General features: G+C 40.6%; 2 protein-coding genes across 2 annotated transcripts; one reads left to right on the top strand and one right to left on the bottom strand.

Moving 5' to 3' along the window:
* Nucleotides 1-243: 243 nt before the first annotated feature.
* Nucleotides 244-9200, bottom strand: zbtb21 (zinc finger and BTB domain containing 21). The gene is made up of 2 exons (XM_084074980.1): nucleotides 9084-9200; nucleotides 244-5881 (listed from the first exon to the last, which is right to left on the bottom strand). The coding sequence occupies exon 2, from the start codon at nucleotides 5877-5879 to the stop codon at nucleotides 2517-2519; it is 3363 nt and encodes a 1120-aa protein (XP_083931106.1). The 5' UTR covers nucleotides 5880-5881; nucleotides 9084-9200; the 3' UTR covers nucleotides 244-2516.
* A 2507-nt stretch (nucleotides 9201-11707) lies between these two features.
* umodl1 (uromodulin-like 1) lies at nucleotides 11708-21136 on the top strand (the record flags this gene model as incomplete). The annotated part of the gene is made up of 15 exons (XM_084074231.1): nucleotides 11708-11717; nucleotides 12625-12867; nucleotides 13103-13261; nucleotides 13346-13470; nucleotides 13637-13823; nucleotides 14720-14860; nucleotides 15149-15337; nucleotides 16705-16962; nucleotides 17139-17251; nucleotides 17551-17749; nucleotides 18456-18877; nucleotides 19067-19224; nucleotides 19604-19840; nucleotides 20035-20188; nucleotides 21131-21136. 15 exons carry the CDS (start codon nucleotides 11708-11710, stop codon nucleotides 21134-21136), a joined length of 2601 nt encoding a protein of 866 aa, XP_083930357.1.
* Between the last annotated feature and the right edge of the window lie 3549 nt (nucleotides 21137-24685).

Here is a 24685-nt window from a genome sequence, read left to right as displayed (position 1 = left end):
TCTGACTGTATGAAATTGGTCTTCTGATTGTATGAAATTGGTATCCCAAGCTGAAAAGATATTTTCTGTTTACTAAAGAGCAGTTATTTTCTGTTAACTAAAGAGCTGGAGAGACAGGGAGACCCCTGTTACTGAACAAACACTCTAGTAATCACTTACAGCACCTTTAAGTGGCAATATGTGGCAAATACGTTTACATCACTTAGGACTATTTAAATAGTCATGACATATACATATAGATATACATTATAACTCTTTATTACAGAAGTTAAACAATAAAACAGTAGAAAAACTTAACACAAAAACTGCTGCAAGACTATAAAAGCAACAATAATGCAACCAATTTTAATACAAATATTCATTATTGCAGTGATAGCATAGTAATACTAAAAAGATAAAATATTTGTATACTAACAAAGTAGGTACAAAATTGAGAATACAAACACTGACATATACACAAAATTATATTCTGTATTTTTCTTTGACATCTCTTTCATAAAGTTCTCTCTCGAAAAGTATAAGAATTATGAATACATAACTTTGCAAAGAGTACAATTCTGCTTCCTCTGCTCATTTTGTTGAAAACTAATGTATATAATTACTGGGACTGGGGAGCATTCCATCAATGTAATATTTCCCAAGTTTAGCAATTATAATGTAATCATATCTAGGTTATATTCATAAATGACATCCACAGCAATAATGCAACTGTAAAACAATTGGAATACAATAAAAACACAATCTTGAATAATGAATGTTAGGCAATTTAGTAACAGGAAATCTTTCTCACTGCCAATTCTTGATTTCATCTCCTGTCATCCAAATTGTGCTTCTACTGTATGTAAAAGAGAACACTGACAAAATATTTGAATGTTGCTTAAGGCCATCAATGTTTTCTAAAACTTTCTGTGATTCAATACACATGCACTCACAGGGATTAGCATAAATTGGATAATATTCTTCATTTTAGATATATCTAAAGAACATTTTTATGCTGCACAATTCTCAATTTTCCTACATGTTTCGAAGCTACTTAACCGATTTTTCCAAACGTTTTTATTCATTCAAATTGATGCAAACATGTGCAGATTAATAAAGTAAAATGTGGAACATAGATAGCGCTGTCAGCAACATTTAGAAAATTGTCAGTCAAGAAGCTTTGCACATGTGTCTCTGATGCTTGCATCATTAAAGCACGACTTAACCCATTTTCAACCTATCTTCTAATTGTTCCTCACTAATGCTCATTATAATATAGTACCGTTTTTGTCAACTATCTCAGAGGAGGGCTGTGGACAGTTCAGAAACCAGCCTACCCCTGACATCATCGATGACGATGGGGAATCCAAGCCAATAGAAACTGCAGGATTTCTATTCCTGGAAAGTTAGCATGCTATGATGGAAACCATTATTATCGTGTTAATAAAAATCTAAATAAAAAAAGAATGATACCATATCATGAGCATAGGTGAGGTGTGAGGACCAATTATATGAAGATTATCAACCCACAGTTGAAAAAGGGTGAAGTTGTCCTATAATGTGGACTTCCATAACCATGAAAAACATTTCCAAATGTACAAATACTGTATAAACCACCAAGAAAATGTGTGATAATAATACAGGCTACTAAACAAACTGAAGCTCACAGGCAAAGAAAAATATTTTTTAAAGAAATTAAAATATGTAGCTAGTCCACTTCCTATCTACTTGCAGTCATACAATTATCAATGAACCTGTTTTTGGTTAAATCAATTAGATTGAAAGTTTCCAGCTCAGTCAATTATAATGAAAAATCATACACCTTATGCAAGGTGTATTCCATTGTTTGAACTATGCGATTTTACTTTTAGTATCACCAACCAAAGCTTGAAATTTCGTAAAGGCAACAATGTACTAAAATGTCAATAAAAACATCTTCACTGGAACACAAACTAATATATTTGAAATAAAGAAAAGTAAATGGAATGGTATGTCTGAAGAAATAAAAGGCATACTATTATTCACAATCAAACAATTACGTATCAATTATGAGATCTATAGCGTCAATAAATCTATTTAAAAAATGAAAGGATTTTGAGACACCCCCGATAGCATAGCATGGCATAACAGCGCATATTGATTACAGTTGTTGAGGCCACTTACTGTATATCAGCGTTCATGATGTCACACACCAACAGTCCTAAACAGGTCTTATACAAAAGCAAAAGCACTTTGTTTCTCTTGAATCTTAGTCAAATAGATGAAAATAAGTAAACAACTAAAGGGTGCCTAATAGATTAAAAGGCAAAGAATCAAACCATTTATAACAATCTAATGAACAGGAAACTTGCACACATTCACATTCACACTTCTAATGCACATGGGCCACTGGTTATATGACATATAGAAGCAAGCAGATAGGATATACATTCAAAGTCTTTCTTTTGTAGGCTGAGGTGTGTTATGTTAACATTAAGTATTGTCACTCAGAGCTGCACAAATATTGTGTGTGATGCTCACAGCTGTGTTGGTGTGGCTTAGTGGCTATGACTCTGTTCGTGGCTCCAGAGACTGAAGGCTGTCTTGAAAGTCCTGTGACACCGCTTGCACATGTACTGTCTCTTAAATGTCAAGGCAGAGAGAGGATATGCAGGAGAGGCGTGGTAAATAAAGAAGCCTTCTGGTTCCTGAGGAGGGGCTGGATCGCTGTTTGAACTTGAAAGGGGGCCGGGGCTGCTGCGTTGCCTTTCGACTACAGCCCTCTTAGTCCGAGTTACTGATGAGCTGCTATGCTCTGTGCTGTTAGGCTGTTTAGCCACTGCTGCAGCCACTGGCCCTGTCTGGGCTGGTTTAAGAAGCACAGAGGCTTGTGGGGCATGATGTGTGGATATTTGTGTGGTCAGTGGGGCAGGATGTGAGGATATTTGTGTGGTCAGTGGGGCAGGAGGTGCAGATATTTGTGTGGTCAGTGGGGCAGGATGTGCAGATAGTTGTGAGGTCATTGGGGCAGGATGTGCAGATATTTGTGTGGTCAGTGGGGTAGTATGTGTGGATATTTGTGAGGTCAGTGGGGCAGTATGTGTGGATATTTGTGTGGTCAGTGGGGTAGTATGTGTGGATATTTGTGTGGTCAGTGGGGTATTATGTGTGGATATTTGTGTGGTCAGTGGGGTATTATGTGCGGATATTTGTGTGGTCAGTGGGGCAGGATGTGCGGATATTTGTGTGGTCAATGGGGGTGATGGAGATGGAGAGCTTGGGTGGTTGTCCAGTTCTCTGGCTGCGGCTTCATCAGCAACTGACATGTGAGACTGGAAATGGCTCCAAAGGCGGAAGTTGGTCCTGAAGGCTTTGTGGCAAATTCGACAGATGAATGATTTAATGTGGCAGAGCAGCTCCTGATGGCGCTCCAGGTCTTTGTGAGAAGGGAAAATGTTTCCGCATTTTTCACATGGCCACTCCATGCCCGCTTCATCAGGTTCGATTCTGGCAGCCTCTGTGTTGTCACTCTCACACACAGGCTCCTCCATCAGTTCTTCTTTGACTACCAGCTTGCCAAGACGCTCCATGCTGAGGTCGTCAGGCACATAGGATGAAGAGTCTTCTGAATCGAACATGGGCTGCCCTGATGAGTCACTGTAGTTTATTTCATCTCTAGACCTTTCTGTTGCCATGGGCTCATTGTTGTACCGCCCCTCTCTGAGCATTTCGGATGCCTCTCCATTGTTCTCCTGTTGATGAAGATTCATCTCTTCAACAGTCATCACATTATGGTTGTGGACCTCTACCTGATGACGCCATATGCTAAAGGAGGTCTTGAAGGTCCGCATACACTCCAGGCATGTCAGTTTCTTGTATTTGCAGTGTGCTTCATGGTCTTTCTTGACCGCCGGACTTGAGAATCGCAAATCACAGTAGGGGCATACGGTTGCATGTCGACAGCCCCTCTCATGGTTGCCCTGCTCAAAGAGTGAGGACACCTTCACGTTGCAAAGCCTACAGGAGTAAACGTCAGCATCTGTGTTGTTCTTCTGTTGAATGACCTCCTCCTGTTCCTGAAAGAGGGTACTCTCTCTTTCTGTCTCCTGCTCATCTTGTTCAGTCGGATGTGTCCTCAAATGCTGTTTGTATTGAGACTGGAACAAAAATCCTTTCCCACAGTAAGGACATATGTAATTGGACCTTGACCTCTTCCTGGCGAGTGTAGGAGATTGCAAACCCTGCTTATTCCTCTTGAGTTTCCAAAGCAAGGCTTTCTTTATTTCTCTCTCTCGTACAATATCAATCATCTTCTTCTGAAACTTTTCATCCAGCACAGAGGAGCTGGAGGATGAGGCTGGATTCTGTAGCACACCATGTTGGGTTTGGCAGTGTGTCCACACTTTGAAGTTTGTATGAAAGCGCTTGTGGCAGATGTTGCAAGCGTATGGCTTGTCAGGATGGTGATACATGTTCACATGGCGATGCAGCCCGGTGCTGGTTTTGAACACTTTCAAACAATTCCAGCATTTAAAAATTTGGCTCAGTCTTGGCCCCCAACCATTATCATCGTTGTCCATGCTGGCATTTTGAGGTATTGAGTTTGACATGTCGTCATCAAGTGGGAGATGATGTTCAGTAAACCCCTTAGCCTTTTTCAATGGGAATCTTCTGTTGTCCTTCCGACCCTTTCTCTTCCCAAAGTGACTGAAGTCTGGCCTAGAGCCTTGGTCATAGTTTGTTTGAAAGTCACTGAGATTGACTGGCAAACTTTCTCCAACTGTGACTCGAACAATCTCCAACGGATCAGCGAGAGGGCTGCTGGGCTCGGTTTTCACGCGAACCGCCCCTTCTACCTGAGTGTCATCTTCATCATACTTGCTGGGGTACTTTGCCCTGAGGACGAGCGGGGGTGGTTTTTTTGAACTGCTATTGTGCTCTGCAGATTTTGGCGCAGGTGACTTTGATGCCATTTTTACAACAGACTGCTCACGGTTTTGGAGTTCCTTGAGCTCCAGTGTGGGTGAGAAGACCGGAACAGGGCTGTCCATGGATAATGACCTGCGGAGCAGGCTTTTTACGAGTGGACCGCTCCTGTCAATAGTTTGACTTGGTTCACCTGTGCGGCCCTGAAAGGGTGTTTTGGTGTGATAGAGGGGTGTGTCCTCCTCCTCCTCTTTAGTGTCTACCTGTAACCTGGTGTGCTGCACTTCAGCATCACTGAAAGACACTGATGAAGTGAGTTGCGGCCTCAATGACGTGCTATGTGATGATGTCTCTTTTAATATGGGGGTGTATGGATAGGTGGAGCTCCTTTCAGAATCTTCCCTCATTTCACCTGGGTTTTTGACAATGGACTGAGAGTTGTTCCTAACTGCCTTATGTGAGTTGTATTCCGAGGGGGACTGGGTCATCTCTCTGGTCGAACAGGGTGATGACAACCCCTCAGATGCTCTCCTTTCCTGACACACAATGACACTCCTTGTCTGACCATCACTCTCATCCTCCTCTGAGAAGGACAGCCTTTTTCTGGACACACTGTAGGACACATGAGGCCTTGTTGACACAATGTTGGTTAGGTAGGGGATCCCAAGGCTGTAGCCCAACTCTTGGATTGCTGCCAGGCTGCCTTTGTCCACGAAGAGTGAGGAGGTATAAATGTAATTCAGCATTATCTCAAAGGTGTCAGGCTCACAGAAGTCCAAGTGGACAACTTTGAGGGAGTTGGAATCCATCCGTGTGAACAGGGACAGGAAGTACTCACTACTGGCAGACAGAACACTCCTGTGTGCCTGATATCTCTGGTCTCCCACAACCACGACTGTATCACACATCTGGCCTCTGAGGCGCTGCTCGTTGAGAATTCCCAATACAGAGGGGGCATGGGAGGGATTACTAAAATGCACAAGGCTCTCCATCATGCCTGAAAGGGAAGACAAGAGATATGTATGAAAACTCTAATAAAATATGATATATAATTGAAAGCTGTGATACATACACACTCAAATCAAAACAACACTAAATCTTTGCTGGTTTTGAGATATTGTAAGGGCAGACAGAACTTAAAGAGTAATAACTTGACATGCATTATTATATATACATACATTTTTACTTCAGGGAATAAAAAGTTAATATATACAAATGAGAACTGTATTCAGAATGAATAAGGTTTGGATTACATTTAATAACTCATTTGAAAACGATGCTGATTTCATAGTTTCATAAAAAAGGTCTTAGAAAAGTCATAACATTTTAACTTTAGAAATGTGCAGATACCCAGTATAAACTTATACTGTATGTTGGTTTGTTTACTGTTGAGTGAGAAAACAATGTTGCACATTAAGCTAATTATCTAGGGACCCCCCAAAATAGTTTGGGGTCCCGACCCCCAGTTTGGGAACCACTGACATACTATATATGTGGTGATGTCACATAGATGACTAACCTAATAGAGGAATCGGGGGGTGTGTGTGTGTGTGTGTGTGTGTGTGTGTGTGTGTGTGTGTGTGTGTGTGTGTGTGTGTGTGTGTGTGTGTGTGTGTGTGTGTGTGTGTGTGTCTCCACTTTTTGCCCATATATGGAAATCCCCAAACTCTCCCAAGTTGGTGCGTCATACATGATTGACATAATAGACGTGATAGTCTATTTCTCTATTAAATCAGTAATAATGTATGACAGCCAAGTACTCTGATAAATAGCCTTGCACTACTGCACTAAGTAATCTGACAACAGGTACTGCACTAGTAGAGGTACATTTTACAAATCTCTGTCTGTATGCCTGTCTCTCCGCGCCCAAATATGGAGTTCCACACGGCTCCAGACTGGCCTGCAAGCAATCTGATAATGGGTATGGCATTAGTCCTCTATATGTATATAAATAAGTTCTTTCTATGAGTTTGTGTCTGTCTGTCTGTGTGCCTGGATTATACTCAAATATGGACACATGCTTGTGTAGCAGAGTGGCTCAGGCTTCTGCCTGATGACCAAAAAAAGCCCAATATCTTCCCCAGCCAAGGGGGAATTCCCCTTTAGGCTAGTGGTTAAAATGCTGGCTTTCCATGCGGGAGACCGGGGTTCGAATCCTGGGCGTTAAACTTGATGTCACAGTACTGTTGACGACATTACAACTGACATCATAGAAGACTGGCCTCAAAATACTTTTACATTTTTCACCCTTTTAAGAATCCAGCCGACACTGAGTGCAGATAACAGTGCTGACATCGTAACTGATGATATACCGTATATAGACAGACAGACGCACAGTACTGCTGTCATAAACTGGCCTCCAAGTACTCGATACTTCCGATCTACAAGCTGACAACACGTCGCTTCACGATGTATTTTGAGAGAGAGAGCTAGACAGAGTGAGACTCATTTTTCTAGAGACTATAATTCTGGGTATGACACACACAGTACTGTCCTGACATGATCATCATAGTAATGACGTCATAGAAGCCTGGTGTCATAGACTGGCCTCCAAGTACTTTGTGCCTGAAATCTTAACAAGCTGATCCATACATTCCAGGAAATCTGTCTGTGTATCACACACACACACACACACACACACACACACACACACACACACACACACACACACACACACACACACACACACACACACACACACACACACACACACACACAGGCATATTGAGTCTCAATATGCCCAAATATGGAGATGACTGACTCACAGTATCAATGTCATAGACTGGCCTCCAGGTACTCTTGTGACAACGTACTGTACATAGCGGAGTGATATGACTTCAAATCAATATCATGATTATTGAAAACTTTTGGCTCGATTATGATTAATGAATGATTATTGGGGAGAAAATAGTGAAAATAGCAGATCTACAAGCTAAAAACACGAGGCACTGTGAGCTTGTAGATTGGCTATTTTCACAATTTCTGCATGCCACCAATGTACAATGAAGTATATACAAGGTTAAGTGGTTAACAAAATCTGACACTTTGAAACAATTTGTTTGGAGCAATAATACTGATACATGCAATTACAGGTGTGTGTTTATAGAGCTTTATCTTACAATGCCTATACACACTTAATAACATACACATACACACTCATAATCAAAGATTGGAAGTGGAACGTAATAGTTTTATATAATTTAAACCATGGTTCAATTTCTCCATACCAGTTCAACTGATTACACAAACACAATATTCCAACATACATTCCATTAAATCCCTTATTGTCCGTTTAACTCATAATGAAACAAAAAGTGCATACCGGTATTATTGCCAGGGGGAAAAACTATGAAATGACATTTGCGTTTGGTTTGAAACGTACGGTATCCATGCAAACATGTGAAAAAGTCCCACAAACACAATGAGATGGTTTCAACATGCACTGACAGACAGTGTTCAGTGGTGTCCGTTACTCTGGTAATTGGTTTGTTTGGATCATAGCAACTGGTTTGCTTAGAACAGCGCACATGCGCACCGTGTGCTACAGTACTGCTGGGCATTACATCATGTTTGTATTGCGAAAATACCAGGGTTTGTAGCTCTCTATCCCTCACTGTAGGCTACAGACAGTGACCGTTCATTCATTATCGTCTCTTCCGCAAAGATTAATCGCACATATGAAGAGAACCAAAGCCCCTAGCTGACACTTTCGTGAGGAAGTGTTCAAACGTTATAACGTTAAATCGTTTGATCACCAGTGAGACGTGGCTTCATATTTATGCATTAGCGAGAATCGTTATTTCGGTCGTCTAAACAGTCTCATGTATGAATTTTCGGAAAAAGGAAGAAAGAAAAAAAAACGCCTGGACACACGTGTGTGTGTCATTAATTAATAGCAGATAAAAGTTGTATTGCCACTGCGTCTCAGACTAGTGGCCCCATGAATCAATGAAAACAATGTGCCAAAACTCCGTGAACACACACACAGACACACACGCGCGCGCGCGCAACACACACACAACACACGGACGGACAGAGACACGCCGTTAGGCCTGGCAGCAGAGCCACAGACACACGGCTGTAACGTTATAGAACAACGAGTTACGTCAGGGTAAAAAAGCTTCAGCCAAACACTCCCCCAACTATGGATCTGCCCGGTGAAGTCAATTCAAACAAGTTGTGCGACCACCCAAACTTACCTGAACGTGTACGACTGTCTGTTCCCTCGGGGCAACACGGAAAAACACTTTATTCACAATTCGAGCTTAACGTGCGCTGGTCGTCGTCGTCGTCATTCCATCCATCTTGAATTTGACGTCATCCCCACTCTAAGGATGAGGTCATCGCAGAGAACGCTCGTCACGTGCGCTGCGCTCTGATTGGCTGCGTGCAGGCAGTGGGCCGGGCGTACGGCGTCTGATTTAAAGGGACAGGTCGTATTTTCTAATGTCAGGATTGTATCTGGGAAAAAAGTCAATGTAATAGGCTCTATGCACGACAACAGCGACAATGGAAAGAAATTGATACTAATACTAATACTAAAATTGATAAAATGATACTAATGAAGGTTCTGTTCCATTTAGTGTAGCACAGTGGTTCCAACTTCCAAACTATTTAATTTCAAGGACCCCCGTACCTCTGAGAGTGTACAAATGTAACCTGTGTGTTGTGTGTGTATAACTCTGTGTGAGTGTAACCTCGTGTCACCAGACTTTCCACCTCTACTGTGAGTGTACAAATGGAACCAAATGTTCCATTTGTACACTCTCAGGGTTACACACTGGTAAGGGGCCATTGGAATCCCCTCAGGGAACCACGAGGGTCCCTGGACTCGATAACACTTTGGGACCCACTGGTGTAGCAGAGTGTTTCCAGTCATAAATATCAGCCTCCTGGCTCTGTTTGACCAGCATGAAACACAGCCTTCATTAGTATCATTGGTAACACCTGAGAAGGAAGTAAGGAAGAGGCCCAATGTCTTTACAATATGGCTGCTGTGCATAGAGCCTATTAATAATGATGTAATAAATAAACGCAGCTCTGAAGCTCATTCAACATTTAATACCATCCAGGCATTGAATACTTTACTGCTCTACCCAGTGGCAGACGTTACTGCTCCAGGCCTCCAGCCATGTAGGCCTATACACACCATCAGATTGAACGGTGGCAGTGTTAATTTTGACAGCACATTTTGATTTAGTTTAGTCATGGTCTTTTGAATAAGATTTCATTTTAGTTTTAGTCATATTTTAGAAATCTGAAAAGTTTTAGTTTTTTGTCTAGTTTTAGTCGACTAAATATCATAACATTTTAGTCGACTAAATCTACAGTTGATTTTGTCGACAACATTGTGTTATGGCAGGCCTTGATGGCGTCGTAATGGCTGATTTTACACTTGGTTGCATGCTGAAAATAGCGCATGCTGAAAATAACACTCGAGCGCAACCAAACATAAAATTACTTTTCTTTTAGTTCTACTGGATCTCTTCTCCACTAGTCCCTCCCTAACATTTTCGTTTACTTTTTATTTGTTGACGAAATTGTCATTATACTGTAGCTTAGTTTTAATTTTGTTTTCGTCAGTGAAAAAAGGTAGTCGGCGAACATTTTTGGTCATAGTTTTAGTCAGCAAAACTAACACTGAACGGTGGCTTGTTCCTGTCATTGGTGACTGGTGAGAGTACTGAATGCCAGTCACTACTGGACTTATACTGTCTTGCACACACACACACACACACACACACACACACACACACACACACACACACACACACACACACGTGCACACACGCACGCACGCACGCACGCACGCACGCACGCACACACACACACACACACACACACACACACACACACACACACACACACACACACACACACAGACTTGTCTGGTTTTGACAGATTAATCATCTCTATTCTGTACTATCTAAGAATAGTGAATATCATTCATTCTCATTTTTCTGCATTCTGCGCAACCCTTTTTTTTCCCCCATCTGACACAGGATTCGAGTGACTAATTCACCCAGGCCTAAGAAATCTTCATAACACCGACTGTCTAGTAATAATAATTATAATAGTAGTATAGTATATCATAATGATAATAAAGTTTACATTGACCTTGAGGAAAGCCTATAAGGAAACAGCACAAGGAAGACACAGGAGGAAGTCTTCAGGAGGGGACCCGAACTTTGAACTTTAATTGAAAATCAAATGCGTCAGATTGACTTGCGAGAGCAGACGTTAACAGTGATGTACAGTAGTGTTTGGGGTGGAGCTGAAGTCAAGGCTAATAGGTCTGCCTCCCTTCATGCTTCGGTGCTTCAAAACATAATTAGTTTTCACAGATGACAGAAGCCACTTAACTAGGCTCATTTCACAGCACATTAGAATAAAAGAGTAATCACCCAGGTTTGAGTCAGAGACTTAAATGAGTTTAACATCAGGGAATACCATAAAGTCTATCATATAAATACATGCAATAAACCAGCATACGTAGAAAGCACGTATCCTAAGTGCTTTTAAAGTAAAACATCACAATGCACCTTGAGATCTGCCAAACATGAAATGTCCTCAGCAAAATGTCATAATGTCTTCATCTGCACTGCAATTATAATGAGATAATAATGATAATGAGAGTGTGTAGAGGAGAATGTCATGTACACACTAAGTTCTGAGTGCTAATTTAACTCTGATAGTGTGCAAATAAACCTGAAAAGGTCCATTTGTACATTCTCAGAGTTAAATTAACTCTCACGTTTTTACTCTGCACCTGATGCTAATAGCGCCGTAGACAGACAGTACAGAGATCCTAACCAGCACTGCCATGGTTACAGGTTTGGAAACCAAGTCTTCAGGGAGAGTGATTGCAACTCATCCCTGCTCAGATCTTACCTCCTCTCACGTCACAAACATGTTTACCACCGCTGACACAGCCATGACTCAAATTGTAACTTCCTGTAGCCAAACATAGGCCCTCTGTTCTATAATCTTTATTGCCTTACTATGTTGTTATGTTCCAAGAAAATACAGCACACATTATTTATTATGGAGCTTGCAGATCGACTATTTTCGGGAAAGAGATTTTGGTGTAGAGGGGAAAAAGTATATACGGTTTAAGTGGTTAGAATTCTCTGGAAAAACTAAAAAACACACACATACCTGCAGTCTGATTTTATATTAGACAATGTATTGAGCTCTATACTTCCATCCACCAAGTACCTGTATACAGGCTTCTTCATTGCCTTATCCTCCCGCTGCTAAGAGACAGTGGTCCATGTGGGGTTGTTGGCATACTGTAGCTAGGGGAGGAGGAGAATGAGAGCACCACAGAGGATTCAGCAAGTACATACTGTGTATAGTTACCAAAACCTCAAGCAGGAATATGCATGTAATGTACAATGTGAACGTACAATACACTACGGAGAGTCTTATCTTTATAAAATGAGGTGGACACTCTCTGTCTGTGTGGCTGTGGTCCTTTTGGACCTCTGTGGAGGACACAACATTCTATTTGAAGGTAGGCATCTGGATAGATGACCGTTTAAGATGACGTGGATAATTAGAATGGATATTGACGTATATGATGTTTTGCTTATCTAGTTGCTTTTCACATGTTCACATATTAATTAAGTTTAGTTAATGTCTTCATGGATTAGTTATGCAGCTATAGACCAATTGCTAGACTGAACCTAGAAAACTAGACCAGACATTCTTTGATAAAATACACCTGTTCTGTTCTAGGATATGAGTTGTCTAGGTCTGGCTATCATCTATGTACTGGCAATGAAACAAGGGTAGTGAGTTCCCTAGTGACACATGAAGAGCCCTACTCTGTGAGAAGACCTTGTGGTGGGTGGTTGCTCTGGAAGACATGTGAAGTCACACTTTATAAAATGATCTCTCGGACTGAGTACAAGACAGTCACCGAAGAGGTTACAAGATGCTGTGAGGGCTTTGAGCGAGTCAGCAGCTACTGTGCTCGATGTGAGTGTTGATATTTGTTTTTTTATCTGAGTGCATGAACAGAATAGTATAACACAGACCCATATGTATGTGTATTTTAATTTGTATGGTATGAATGATAAGAGTAAAAGACACAGCCAATCACACTAGTGATAGCAGTCATGGTGACAAGAACACAAAATAGAAACCCAGGGACTGTACTCCTACCAACATCTCTGTGATAACTGTTGGACTGCATTATGTCTTTTGAATAAAGCTCTGAACAGAAGTATGGAGTTCACTGCAAAGCCAGGGTCATGCTCCAACATTGAACGTTTGCCGTCCAGTTACGAAGACTGTGAGTCTGATATAGACTGTCCAGGATGGCAGAAATGTTGCCAGAAATCAGGCGTCTCTCACTGTTCTGACCCTTCAAGTTAGTATCCATTAAAATTGACTTTTATGGTCTTTTTTTCCCTCCGTGGGCTAAGCTAAATGCGGTCCCTGATGTCATTTTTAGGATTGTCGTACTATTCAAGGAATGGTGGATGGCGCTTCAATGTGACAGTTACAGTGAAGACAGACTTCCAGCAACTTTCAATGGGGCGAGGGCTTTTGAACCATTCAAGATTGCTGCACGCTATGGTATATTAGTTAGTGCTACTACTACTAATAATAATAATAGCCTAATAGTATATAATAATAACAATGATTATGATGACGACGACGACAATGACGATAATAGGGCACAGATGCTATGAAAATTGTTTAAGTGGTATCTGTCCATATGCTGTTCCTCTATGAATATCAGCTGACCGGAGCAGTGGACTCTTCTGATGTCTCCATTCACTACATCAGCTCATGGCATGTGGATCACTTCAGAACTGCCTCCACCTTCTTGATTCAATCTAATGACACGCTTTCACTGTCCAACACCACATCAAAATTGCGTCTTCTCCTCAAGAACATAGAGGAAATTATATCTCTTATGGTAGAAGGTGAGGTGACCGTTTGATTGATATAGATTTTTCCATACTGTTAAGCTTCTGTAGATAGCTAGTCCTTTTTTAGAGAGAGAGGTTTTGTAGCTGTTTTTGACTCATGTTGCAGAGAACGTGTTCAGGAAAAATGACTCAGTTGCACCACAGTGTCAGTTTCCCACTGCCCCCATGTCTTTTTTTTGACAGTCCTCTGTGATGTGTTTCCTGCAACAGTGGAAACTAATCATCATTGTACAATGCACATTGTCATGCACATTCAGATGCACACAAAGAGATATCAATTGTTCCACACAAGTACAGAAGTACACACACACACACACACACACACACACACACACACACACACACACACACACACACACACACACACACACACACACACACAAATGATAATTTGCGCAAATGCACACATTCGAGATTACAGGTTGTAATCTAAATGGCTTTGTTTACAATGATGTCTCCAAATGAACATATCGGTCTTCATCAACTTATTTTCGACATACTAGCCACTGGCTACCTGTTAAACACAGAATTCTTTTTTAAAGCTTATGGTTTGGCACCACATTTTATTTCTGAGCTCTTCTGTCCTGTTCCACTTTCAGGCCTATTAAAGTCCATGGGCATTTGTGCGTTTGTCACTGCTGCCCATAAGGCTTTTGGCCAAACCAAAGCATTTTTCTATTTCTCATACATCTGTCTTAAAGTTTGCCATGTACTTTTTATGTTTTTAATGCCATTACCTTTTATGTATTGCTATTTTAATTGTTGTATTAATTGGCTTAATTGTGTTCATTGTGCAGCACTCTAACTATAGTTTTTGTATGTGCTCTAAAGTAACATGGTGTGTTATTATGATTATAAGAAAATTGATTGTGTCTTAATTTTCAATGCAGATGTGGATGAGTGTGCAGTCATTAGTCTGCGTAACTGCTCCCCTCAAGCCACTTGTAACAACACAGTTGGCTCCTACTACTGCACCTGTCTGCAAGGATACATGGACGCTGATCCAAACCACATTGGAGCACACTGTCAAGGTCAAATTGCAGAGCGTGTGCATGCGTGTGCGTGCGTGTGCGTGCGTGTGCGTGCGTGTGCGTGCGTGTGCGTGCGTGTGCGTGCACGTGCGTGCGTGTGCGTGCGTGTGTGTGTGTGTGTGTGTGTGTGTGTGTTTTTACAATCTGTTGTTGTTGTCCACTGGTACATTCATCCAAAATTCATCCAAAAGTCACCACGAGGATAGTAAAACTAGAAGAAATAAGCCTTAGAGCCTAAGATAATGACATGAAGTATATAATGAACTTTGACCTTTCTCTTTTTTCCAGTTATCCTTGATGGGACCACCCCCATCTCCAGACCGCCCCCTGCATCCTCCACTACTGTCACGACGCCCACCTCTATTCCACCTATACAACCAACCTCCCATGTTACGTACGACCCTACAGAAAGTAACACCAAGGATACTCTCAACTCTCCTGAGACCAGTGTGTCTATAGCTCTGATGAATGATGATAGTATGCAGAGTACTATGAGCACTGGTAATACTCAGAATACTATGAATGCTGATAGCATTCAGAGTACTATGAGCACTGGTAATACTCAGAATACTATGAATGCTGATAGCATTCAGAGTACTATGAGCACTGGTAATACTCAGAATACTATGAATGCTGGTAGTACTCAGAGTACTAACACTGGTAATACTCAGAATACTATGAATGCTGATAGTATGCAGAGTACTATGAACACTGGTAATACTCAGAATACTATGAATGCTGGTAGTACTCAGAGTACTATGAACACTGGTATCACTCAGAGTACATCATATACTCAACAGCAGAGGAGTGCTACGCCTTATACTCATGATGTACCCACATGCTGTAAGTGGTATTTAGATACATGCATGTATGTATGTATGTATGTATGTATGTATGTATGTATGTATGTATGTATGTATGTATGTATGTATGTATGTATGTATGTGCGTGCGTGCGTGCGTGCGTGCGTGCGTGCGTGCGTGCGTGCGTGCGTGCGTGCATTATACACATATACACACACACAATGTAGATATGTTTAGGATTATAACATACAAACTTTTTTTGTTTTTTCTCAAAGCATACTGATTGACAAGAACATTATAACAATGCAACCACACCTCACAAGCAAATTATTGTTTGAATTCCATAATCGGGTGCTAAAAAGTACACTTCACAATTAAGTGCTAAAAGTGCTCAAATAAGGGTAAAAACTGAATCCTAAAATATGTTTTTTTTCTTAACAGACATTTGTACATTTAGTTAATTCAATTTAGACCAGAATAATAACTACTGGATATCATGTATTGCTTTGGGTCCTAAGCCTAAAGCAATTTCTCCTAAACTCTAGTACAAGAAATGTTCAGAAAAGCATAGAAATCTGACCCGTCAGTTTGTCAGAGCAACTGAAGACATTGCTCTTCATCCCTGATACTGGGAGGTCAGGGTTCAATCCCCAGCCTTGTCATGTCAAAGACTATAAAAATTGATACAAGAACGCTCACCCCAAAACATGCTCGCCCCGGGTCAACCTCAGAGCGGTCGCCACCAGGTATTCCTAAGCGTAACCTCAGTAAAACTATGCCTAAACATAACCTTATTCCTAAACATAACCTCAGTAAAATTATGCCAAACCTAACTTTAACCTCAGTAAAACTAGTATCATGTCCAGGGGGTGTCCTTCAAGCTGCCTCATGCTAAGGAAACAGGAGATAGGCTCCTGATATTTGGGAACTCTTGGTTCCCAAGGTTACTTACATTTCAAGTGTACTTCTGTCTGAGATTTAACTGTTTCCCTTTTCCACCCCGCCTCCCCCGACCCCCCGTCCTCCGCCATCACCTTCCAGCTCCTCCATATGTCTCCAACTTGCAGTCCTCAAACGTCAGTGGCACATCTTTCTCTGTGACCTGGTCTGGCCAATTTCTGAGCAACCAAACCTACTTGGTTGAACTGAGACGGGACTCAGAGGTCATTAGTCGGGGGCAGACCAATCAGACCTTCTGGGAGGTGACAGGATTGAAACCTGCGGTGTTGTACAATGTCACAATAATCCCTCGTGCCTGTGGAAGCCAAGGGGAAGGTAGCCATGCGTTTGTCAAGACAGGTAAGATCTTTGCATCGTTTAACTGAAAGCTGATCTCTAAAGTGAAACATACAACCCTGGAAATAATAGAAGTTTTATATTGGACAGCACATTCTCACATGTGAATCATACTGAAGACAGTGATCTGCAGTGGAAGCGGATATGCGTTTATTACACTGTAAATGTTTTCTTCCCAGCTGCAATGACCCTTGAAGCCACCGCTCGGCTGACCAACATTCTTTTCACCAATGACCTGCTGAACTCCAGAAGTGAATCCTACCAAAACCTCGCATCGACTATTAAGGAAGAGGTACGCATGTTACAAGGGCAATTCCTTTCCTGAACTCATTGAACACATGAACAATCAACATGTAATGCTTAATGTATATACTCTGTGATGCTTTGTGAGCTTTTAGGGCATGTAGCTCTACAATAAATGCAGTCACTTCTACTATAACTGTGCAACTGCTGCACAATTTTATGTATAGTAGAAGGCAAGTGTTGTTGATGCTGTGTATTTTTGAAATCCATGTATCTTCTTCTGTATATTCCTTCCTCCATCCATTTTCATTCTGACTGGGGTGAATTATTTTGTCATGTCACCTGCAGATTTACCAGTCTCTCTCTAAAGACATTAAGGCGATGATTGACTCGGGGGAGGTTAGAATTGAGATCATGAGCTATTCCCAAGGCAGTGTGGTGGTGAACTTCACCATTATCTTCAACACCGACATCGATATCGACAATGTGTCCATAGCTTTGATATCCTCCCTGAAAAACAGCTCAGTATACACTGTAGATGAAAACAGTACACATGTAAATGGTACGTATATCTCTCAACTATTATTTCTGTAATGGGGGCTTTTTTCTATTATTTTTTTAAAGATATTTTTGGGGGCTTTTTGGCCTTTATTTAGAGTTTTCAGTAGAGACAGACTTGAAACAGGGAGAGAGAGATGGGGAAAGACATGCAGCAAAGATCGTCGGGAACGGGACTCGAAACCGCAATGCGCTGTCAGGCTACATTGTATATTTTTTACTCTCTAGAAATGCTTTCAATAACAGTGACCATAGATACAGAATCAGAATCACAACTTTATTGTCACATCACAGGTCACCGTAAAGAAGTGGTTGAAATTTTTTTTACAGTATGATTCATTGCTCTGACAGATTTGGATGAATGCACCAGTGGACAACATGACTGCTCCCAATGGGCTACATGCAAAAACATCAGAGGCTCCTATAGCTGTTTCTGTCAGGATGGTTTTACCGACCTCAACCTTGCCACGCCCGGACGAGAATGTCAAGGTAGAGTCTTACCTCTGTAATGGACATTTAGTCAGCCCCCCTTTTTTGGGTGGGTTTAATTACACAGGGTAAGACCACCTCTATGGGTGTTCATATCCTGTAATGTAAATAATGTTTTTTTTTTTTGTATAACCTGAGTATGTTTTTTCCTTGGACAGCTATCACGACATCCACACAAATGCTAACAACCTCAACCATGTTTCCAGTTAGTACCACAGCTTTCTCTCAAATGCCAACCCCAACCATCCTCACAGCACCCCCGTCATCAGTGCCCACAGCCACGCAGGCCGAAACCACAACAACTGTCCCGGCAGTGACCACAGCCACTACCACCACAGCTACTTCCACTGGCCCTGTCCATACTATCACCACCACCACCTACACCACTGATGCCAGTGCCAGTCAGGCTCGCCCTCCAGCAAAGGTGGTATATAACTCAAAGGCCATCTCAGTCCAGTGCCGAGTTACTGCCATCACTGTGTCTGTGGCCAGGGAGTTTCTGGTGAATGGGCAGATCAGTGTCAATGCCCTCTACCTTGGCTTGAAAGAGTGTGGCGTCACAGGAGGCAATGCTACCCATGCCAAGTTGACCGTACCATGGGATGGGTGCAACACATACCCTCAGCATGTAAGGACCCAGTTTTAGTCCTGAGCCATTAACTTTACTTTATTTGTTGATTGGTATTTGGCAGGATGCACTATACAAACTTACATAGCAAGATTGAGATTATATAATTTTCTATGCAACGTTCTATAATGTATTTGTGCTTGATGTAAGAAATAAGCCAAACCTTTTGTGTCTGACTTTGTATCTCAGAATGAGAGCCACTACACTGTACTGGTAACTCTGTTCAGCAGCATGGATGCACAGACTGTTGATGGTATAGTGCTGGTCCCCAAATTACGCCTGCAGGTTCCAGTCATGTGTACCTTTCTGACAAGCATCCTTCTCTCCACAAGCAATGGATCCATGGGGTAAGCATGCTTGGTGCCATAGTTACTATGTGTACACAATTCTTCAGTTTTACTGACAATACTAGTGCTGCTCAGGGTGTTGTCAGGTTTTCAACTAATATAGGTAGGATACATTTCATTCAGTTTTCAGTAATGAACCATTGGCAATAATCAGATTAGTCAGGAATATGTTTGGCAAGACGTTCATTTTAACTTCTAAATCAAAATGATATATTTCTAAATTGTGCATGTACAGTAAACATAAAACAACAAAGGGTGTGTTATTGAGCCACAGTACACACAGCAGTGTGTGTATTGCATGCAAAAGTTACAAACTATATGTTCTGGGGAAATTCAACTATATCCTGTTCAAGCACATGATGAATATACTGTGCTTCAGACATGACACGCTATCAGAAGCCGTCATGGGCTCAGGAGCATTCCAAGTGACGTTGCAGCTGATGAACGGCACAACACCCCTGCCTCAGAACTACAGTCTGTCCCGTGAGGACGTGGTGGTGGTGCAGGTCAGCCTCAATACCACAGCAGAGATGATCAAAGTGGTCATCAACAAGTGCTGGGCCACACCAAACAGCAACCCTGCAGTCATCAACAGATACATCTTCTTGGACAAAAGGTCTGGTGATACTTACCTGAATATCTTCTGAGTTATTATGGACTATTGAGTGAACATGGCAAGGCTGCATTAGATAAAATACGATTTCATATATTTTTTAATGTTGATATTGAATTAAGGTCGGTGACAAATACAAATCTTGCATGTATTATTAAGTAAATAGATATCATCAATTGCTCATTTCTGCTTCTCAGCTGTCCAGTCCCCTACACAGTCATTTTGGAGAATGGGAACTCCAGTACTTCTCGTCTATCTGTACCAATATTCCGCATTGTCAGCTTGAATGTCATCTACGTGCACTGTGAGGTCCAGATCTGTGTACAGATGGGATCTGGCACTTGTGTGCCAGTAAGTACATTTACAGTTGTGCATGAATATACAATATATCCTCACATTCTCTGACTGATATTACTGGCCTATATTAGCGATTGAACCAGAGTAACAAAATACAAATAAAAGGTGATTTAACTGAATTTGCTTACCTGTCACTAAAGTGAAATTGTTTATATGTTCCATTCAGGCCTGCCCTGGAAGTGGAAGAACAATGAGGCGGTCCAACACAATTGGAAGAGCTCGTGGCTCTAGTGGGCCTTTATTCAGATTATTCAGTGTAAATGATGGTAAGTGCTCTTATAATGTTGAAGATTACTGTTGAGATTGAACATTTCTGTGCATCATTCTGGTTCAGTGGTTCTCAAAGGTTTTCCTATCAAGGACACATATGTATTTGGCCCCAATTTGAAAATATGTTATGCCAGGGACCCCTATAAGAGAAGATTTGTGTACATGTTTTTCTTATGTTACATTATATTAACTCTTTGCTGGGGACGCCGAACCCCCTCAAGGACCCCGGGGGTCCATGGAACCCACTTTGAGAACCACTGTTCTGTTTGAAAACTTAAAAGGTAAAGGGTAGAGTAAAATGTAAATGTACAGCAATGTATATGTATACAATGTACAATGTATAGCAAAATGTAATGAAATATTTAATGGTTGTTGACTAAGCTTGCCTCAGCTGTTTTCACATTAATTGTAATTTTTAGATTTGTCCTCTAGAAATACCACCTTCACCACATGACATTATATATTGTTGCAGATTCCATTGAAGATGGATTGAATACTCTTCATCTGGTGGGGTTCTGCATTCTGGGAGTAGGTTTAGCTCTCTGCTTTATTGGTGGATTAATTTGCTTCCACTACCAAAGGAACCGTGTTGGAAACTACAATTTCAATCTCAATCCCAGACAAGACAATAACTTCTCTTACATTGTCTTTAATGCTAATTCTTAGGAGTGAAACTAAATAAAATGTAACAAAGGAAATTTGAAAAGAAAGTGGTTCAATGGGCTACCGATAAACTGTGCAATAATGATGAACTCATAATATGAGAGCATGTTTTCAGTGTGTTGCTGCTTTTGACACACAACTGGTGGAATGTTGTCAAGAAGAGCACAACATTTTTTATATTATAAGGTCAGCCCTGTATTCCATGGTAGACAATTTTGTGAACTAAAGACTGCAAGTTTATAGGTTGTTTGTAAAAAGTGTTGTACTAATATGTTTTTCTTTTTCTTTTTTTTGTTGTTAATTCTTAAGGGCACAAGTCGTATGAATTTATTGATTTACTGTTCAGTAAAACAATAGTATGCATGCAGGGTCTTTACATGTAAACATTATACGTCTTTAAGAGAAATAAATAAACCAAAGATCCAGCATAAATACTATGCATTTGTTGCACACATAGAAATGTAAATGTTGTATTTTGTTTAAGCTACATTTTAACTTATGTTCTAAAATTAAATTAAATTAAACCAGTTTTTTTGTTCAATGAAAAACAAGACATCACTAATAGCTCAAGACTTACAGTTTGCATATCAAACACTAGAAATAAGCTGTTTTCATGGATTGATCGAGTAAAGACTACAGAATCAAAAGTGGAGTGCAGTGTGCACAATAGGGTTTTACTCTTTCGCACACTTTGCACACCACTAGTGATCTGCAAAGTTATGTGATCATTTATGTAAAGTAGTACAAACTAGTTAATCAATCAACAATGTATTAGCCTACAAAATAAAAGAACACAACACAACACAATATCACTTTATTCTCTTTTAGCTGTGTTTTTTATATAATATACACATGTTTATAGCACTTGAACATGTTTGTTTTGTACTTGTCAGCTGTCTGCTGTTTAAAATAAGCAAACGGATAGCCTACTTTTTGCATTATCATGTGTATAAGCTATAAATAAATAGCCTACTGTTTGTCTGAATTTTCATGTTTTTAATTAATAGACTGTTTTGAACACTTGGGGGCGCTGCTGATCCAGTGTTCATAAAACAAGATACGTTCTACAAGATGGCTTCCTGCATCGATAGAGATGATAAAGGTTTTTTTCAGGGAAGCATCTATGGGAAGCATGTGCAAGGCATGGGAATTTTAGTAATAGAGTCTGTGAGTGTTAATGGAAGAAAAACAAGGCATACTGTACATCATGTATCCACCTATCTAGAAAACCATCTTGACTGAAGAGGAGGTAGGCGTAGGCCTAATGATGTTTTCCACAGTGGTGTAAAGTATAAGTACATTTACTCAAGTACTGTAATTGAGTACAATTTTGAGGTATTTTTTACTTAGTGGAGTATTTCCAATTTTCAATACTTTTACTTCTACTCCACTACATCTCTGAGGAAAATATTGTACTTTTACTCCGCTACAATTATTTGAGAACTTTAGTTTAGTTACATTTTAGATTTAGATTTGTATTACTAAACATACATCAACCACTTAAATGTTATATATATTTCGGCTATTTGAAAATAGCCGATCTATTTTCAAATGATTTTTATACATTTTGAAAACTTGAAAATGGGACATTCTGCATAATGAGTACTTTTACTTTTGGTGCATTAAGTATATTTTGATGCCAATACTTTTTTACTTTTACTGAAGTGAATTCTGAATACCAGACTTTTAGTTGATGTGGAGTATTTCTACATTGTGGTATTGATACTTTTTACTCAAGTAAAAAATGTGAGTACTTCTTCCACCACTGCGTTTCTATAATCCCTGTTGGTGAGCTCAAAGTCACGAATAAAATATGGTTCTAGGTTAAGACCTTTGTAACACAGCTCTGACAAGCCTGGCTGGAGACCACATGATAAACACGATAAGGAGGATAACCTCTGATAAAGGTGGTCTCTGGAGACCTGCTGTGGTGGTTGGTGGAGGGGGTGTTACCATCTGGACAAGCTACAGCAGTAGCTCCACCCCTAAGTTAACCATTCAGTCTCCTCCGTTTCTATAGGAACGGCCTTGCACAGCCTCTATTTGCTGAAGGGATGGAGAGAGAAATGGCAGGCCGCAGTAAAGTGCAACGCAACGGTGATCACTGATCAGGACGTTTAAAGTAAAAACACCAAAAATGATCCTCAAATCATCCTTTCAGCTTAGCTTCTTATGTCATGAGATCTACAGTGTAGCTTACTGATTAATACATCTGCTTTTGATTGCATTGATACACCGGATTTAAAAACAGGGTTAGCCAAGCTTCTCTTTTTGGGGGCAGGCGATTGCTTATCTATAACGCATCGAGGGAGGGGCAAAGCCAGTAGCACTTCACCTCTCTTAAGAACCTCCACATATACATACAGAGATGGATATCAAGGAAGTGATTCCCAAACAAAACCACAGGGATTAGACAGTGAAGTGGAATGATACTACCCCCCCCCCTTCAATGAGTTCAGAAAGGCAGTGCAGATGAACCACATCCAATGTAATTTGATCCTTCTGTCACAACAACCCCCACTCACGTCCATTTCTCTAGGTCAGGGGGACTCATCCATCACACCTTAAGGTACTGTATATGTGTACTTACTGGTTTCAGACTGGCCTCAATTATTCATCTCCTTTCACTGTAGAGTAGCCAAGTGTTCAAGTGCCTTTATAACATAATTACCCCAAAATGATAATGGTCCTCACCATTTTAAAGTACATGTATTCACTGGCTACATGAGTTATTTTTACGTTCATGATTTCCCATTTGTTATTCATCACACATGGACGCTTGCGTTGTTATCTAGTTAATTAAATACCTGTTGTACTGCTTCCTACTCAGAATTGGTCCTTTGAATCATTTGTTGGCATTTGCTGATTTATTTTAATTATCATTATTATTTGATATGAACCTGAATGTCACCAGCTGTTTGCTTTGCTTTATGAGTAAATTGTTCCTTGAGCTAATTTTGTTTTTTAATTATAGGTGAATTATTAAGCGCAGCAAGGGGGATGGATGGACATACGTCACAGGTCTCCTGCCATGAATCAAACTGGGGACGTTGCAATTATGTAGTTGATACACTATCCATTCAGCCCGACACACCCCATTTCTCTCTGAAAGGTAGTGGCTGATTAGGTGAGCCCCTCCTTCCCTCCCACATAAACCTATATTAGCTGGATACCAAGCATCATAAACCAGAACAACACGTGTGTGATTTGTTTCATGGCTTCTGAGGGTTGTTAGCAATCCTGGAAAATAGCCCTCCTTCAAGGGAATAGCATAATACTAGAACCTTCTGATGCTTCTTCTGTGGAACATGATGGGAATATTATAAAGAGAACCTGCAGAAAATGCATGTCCATTCAACAACAGCAACAAATTACAATACAGTTTGGCATTGTGACTTACCCTTATTTATTTACATTATAGTTGATCAATGTAAAGTACAGGAAGCACTTTATGGTGTTATATTATTTATAACATCATCATCAATAGAACATATTTTAAAAGAAGAGCATGTAACCGGAGGTTAACATATAGCACCTTTGCCATAATGCCTCCATCAG

This window comes from Gymnoscopelus microlampas, assembly GCF_963454915.1.
Source record: "Gymnoscopelus microlampas genome assembly, chromosome: 12".
Classification (NCBI taxonomy): Eukaryota; Metazoa; Chordata; class Actinopteri; order Myctophiformes; family Myctophidae; genus Gymnoscopelus; species Gymnoscopelus microlampas.
Note: the sequence above shows the minus strand (reverse complement) of the source record. Positions and strands in the feature narration are given on the sequence as shown.

Bases quoted from the DNA above. Each gene is read 5' to 3' on its own strand.
- zbtb21 (XM_084074980.1), bottom strand. From the start codon at position 5,879: ATGATGGAGAGCCTTGTGCATTTTAGTAATCCCTCCCATGCCCCCTCT.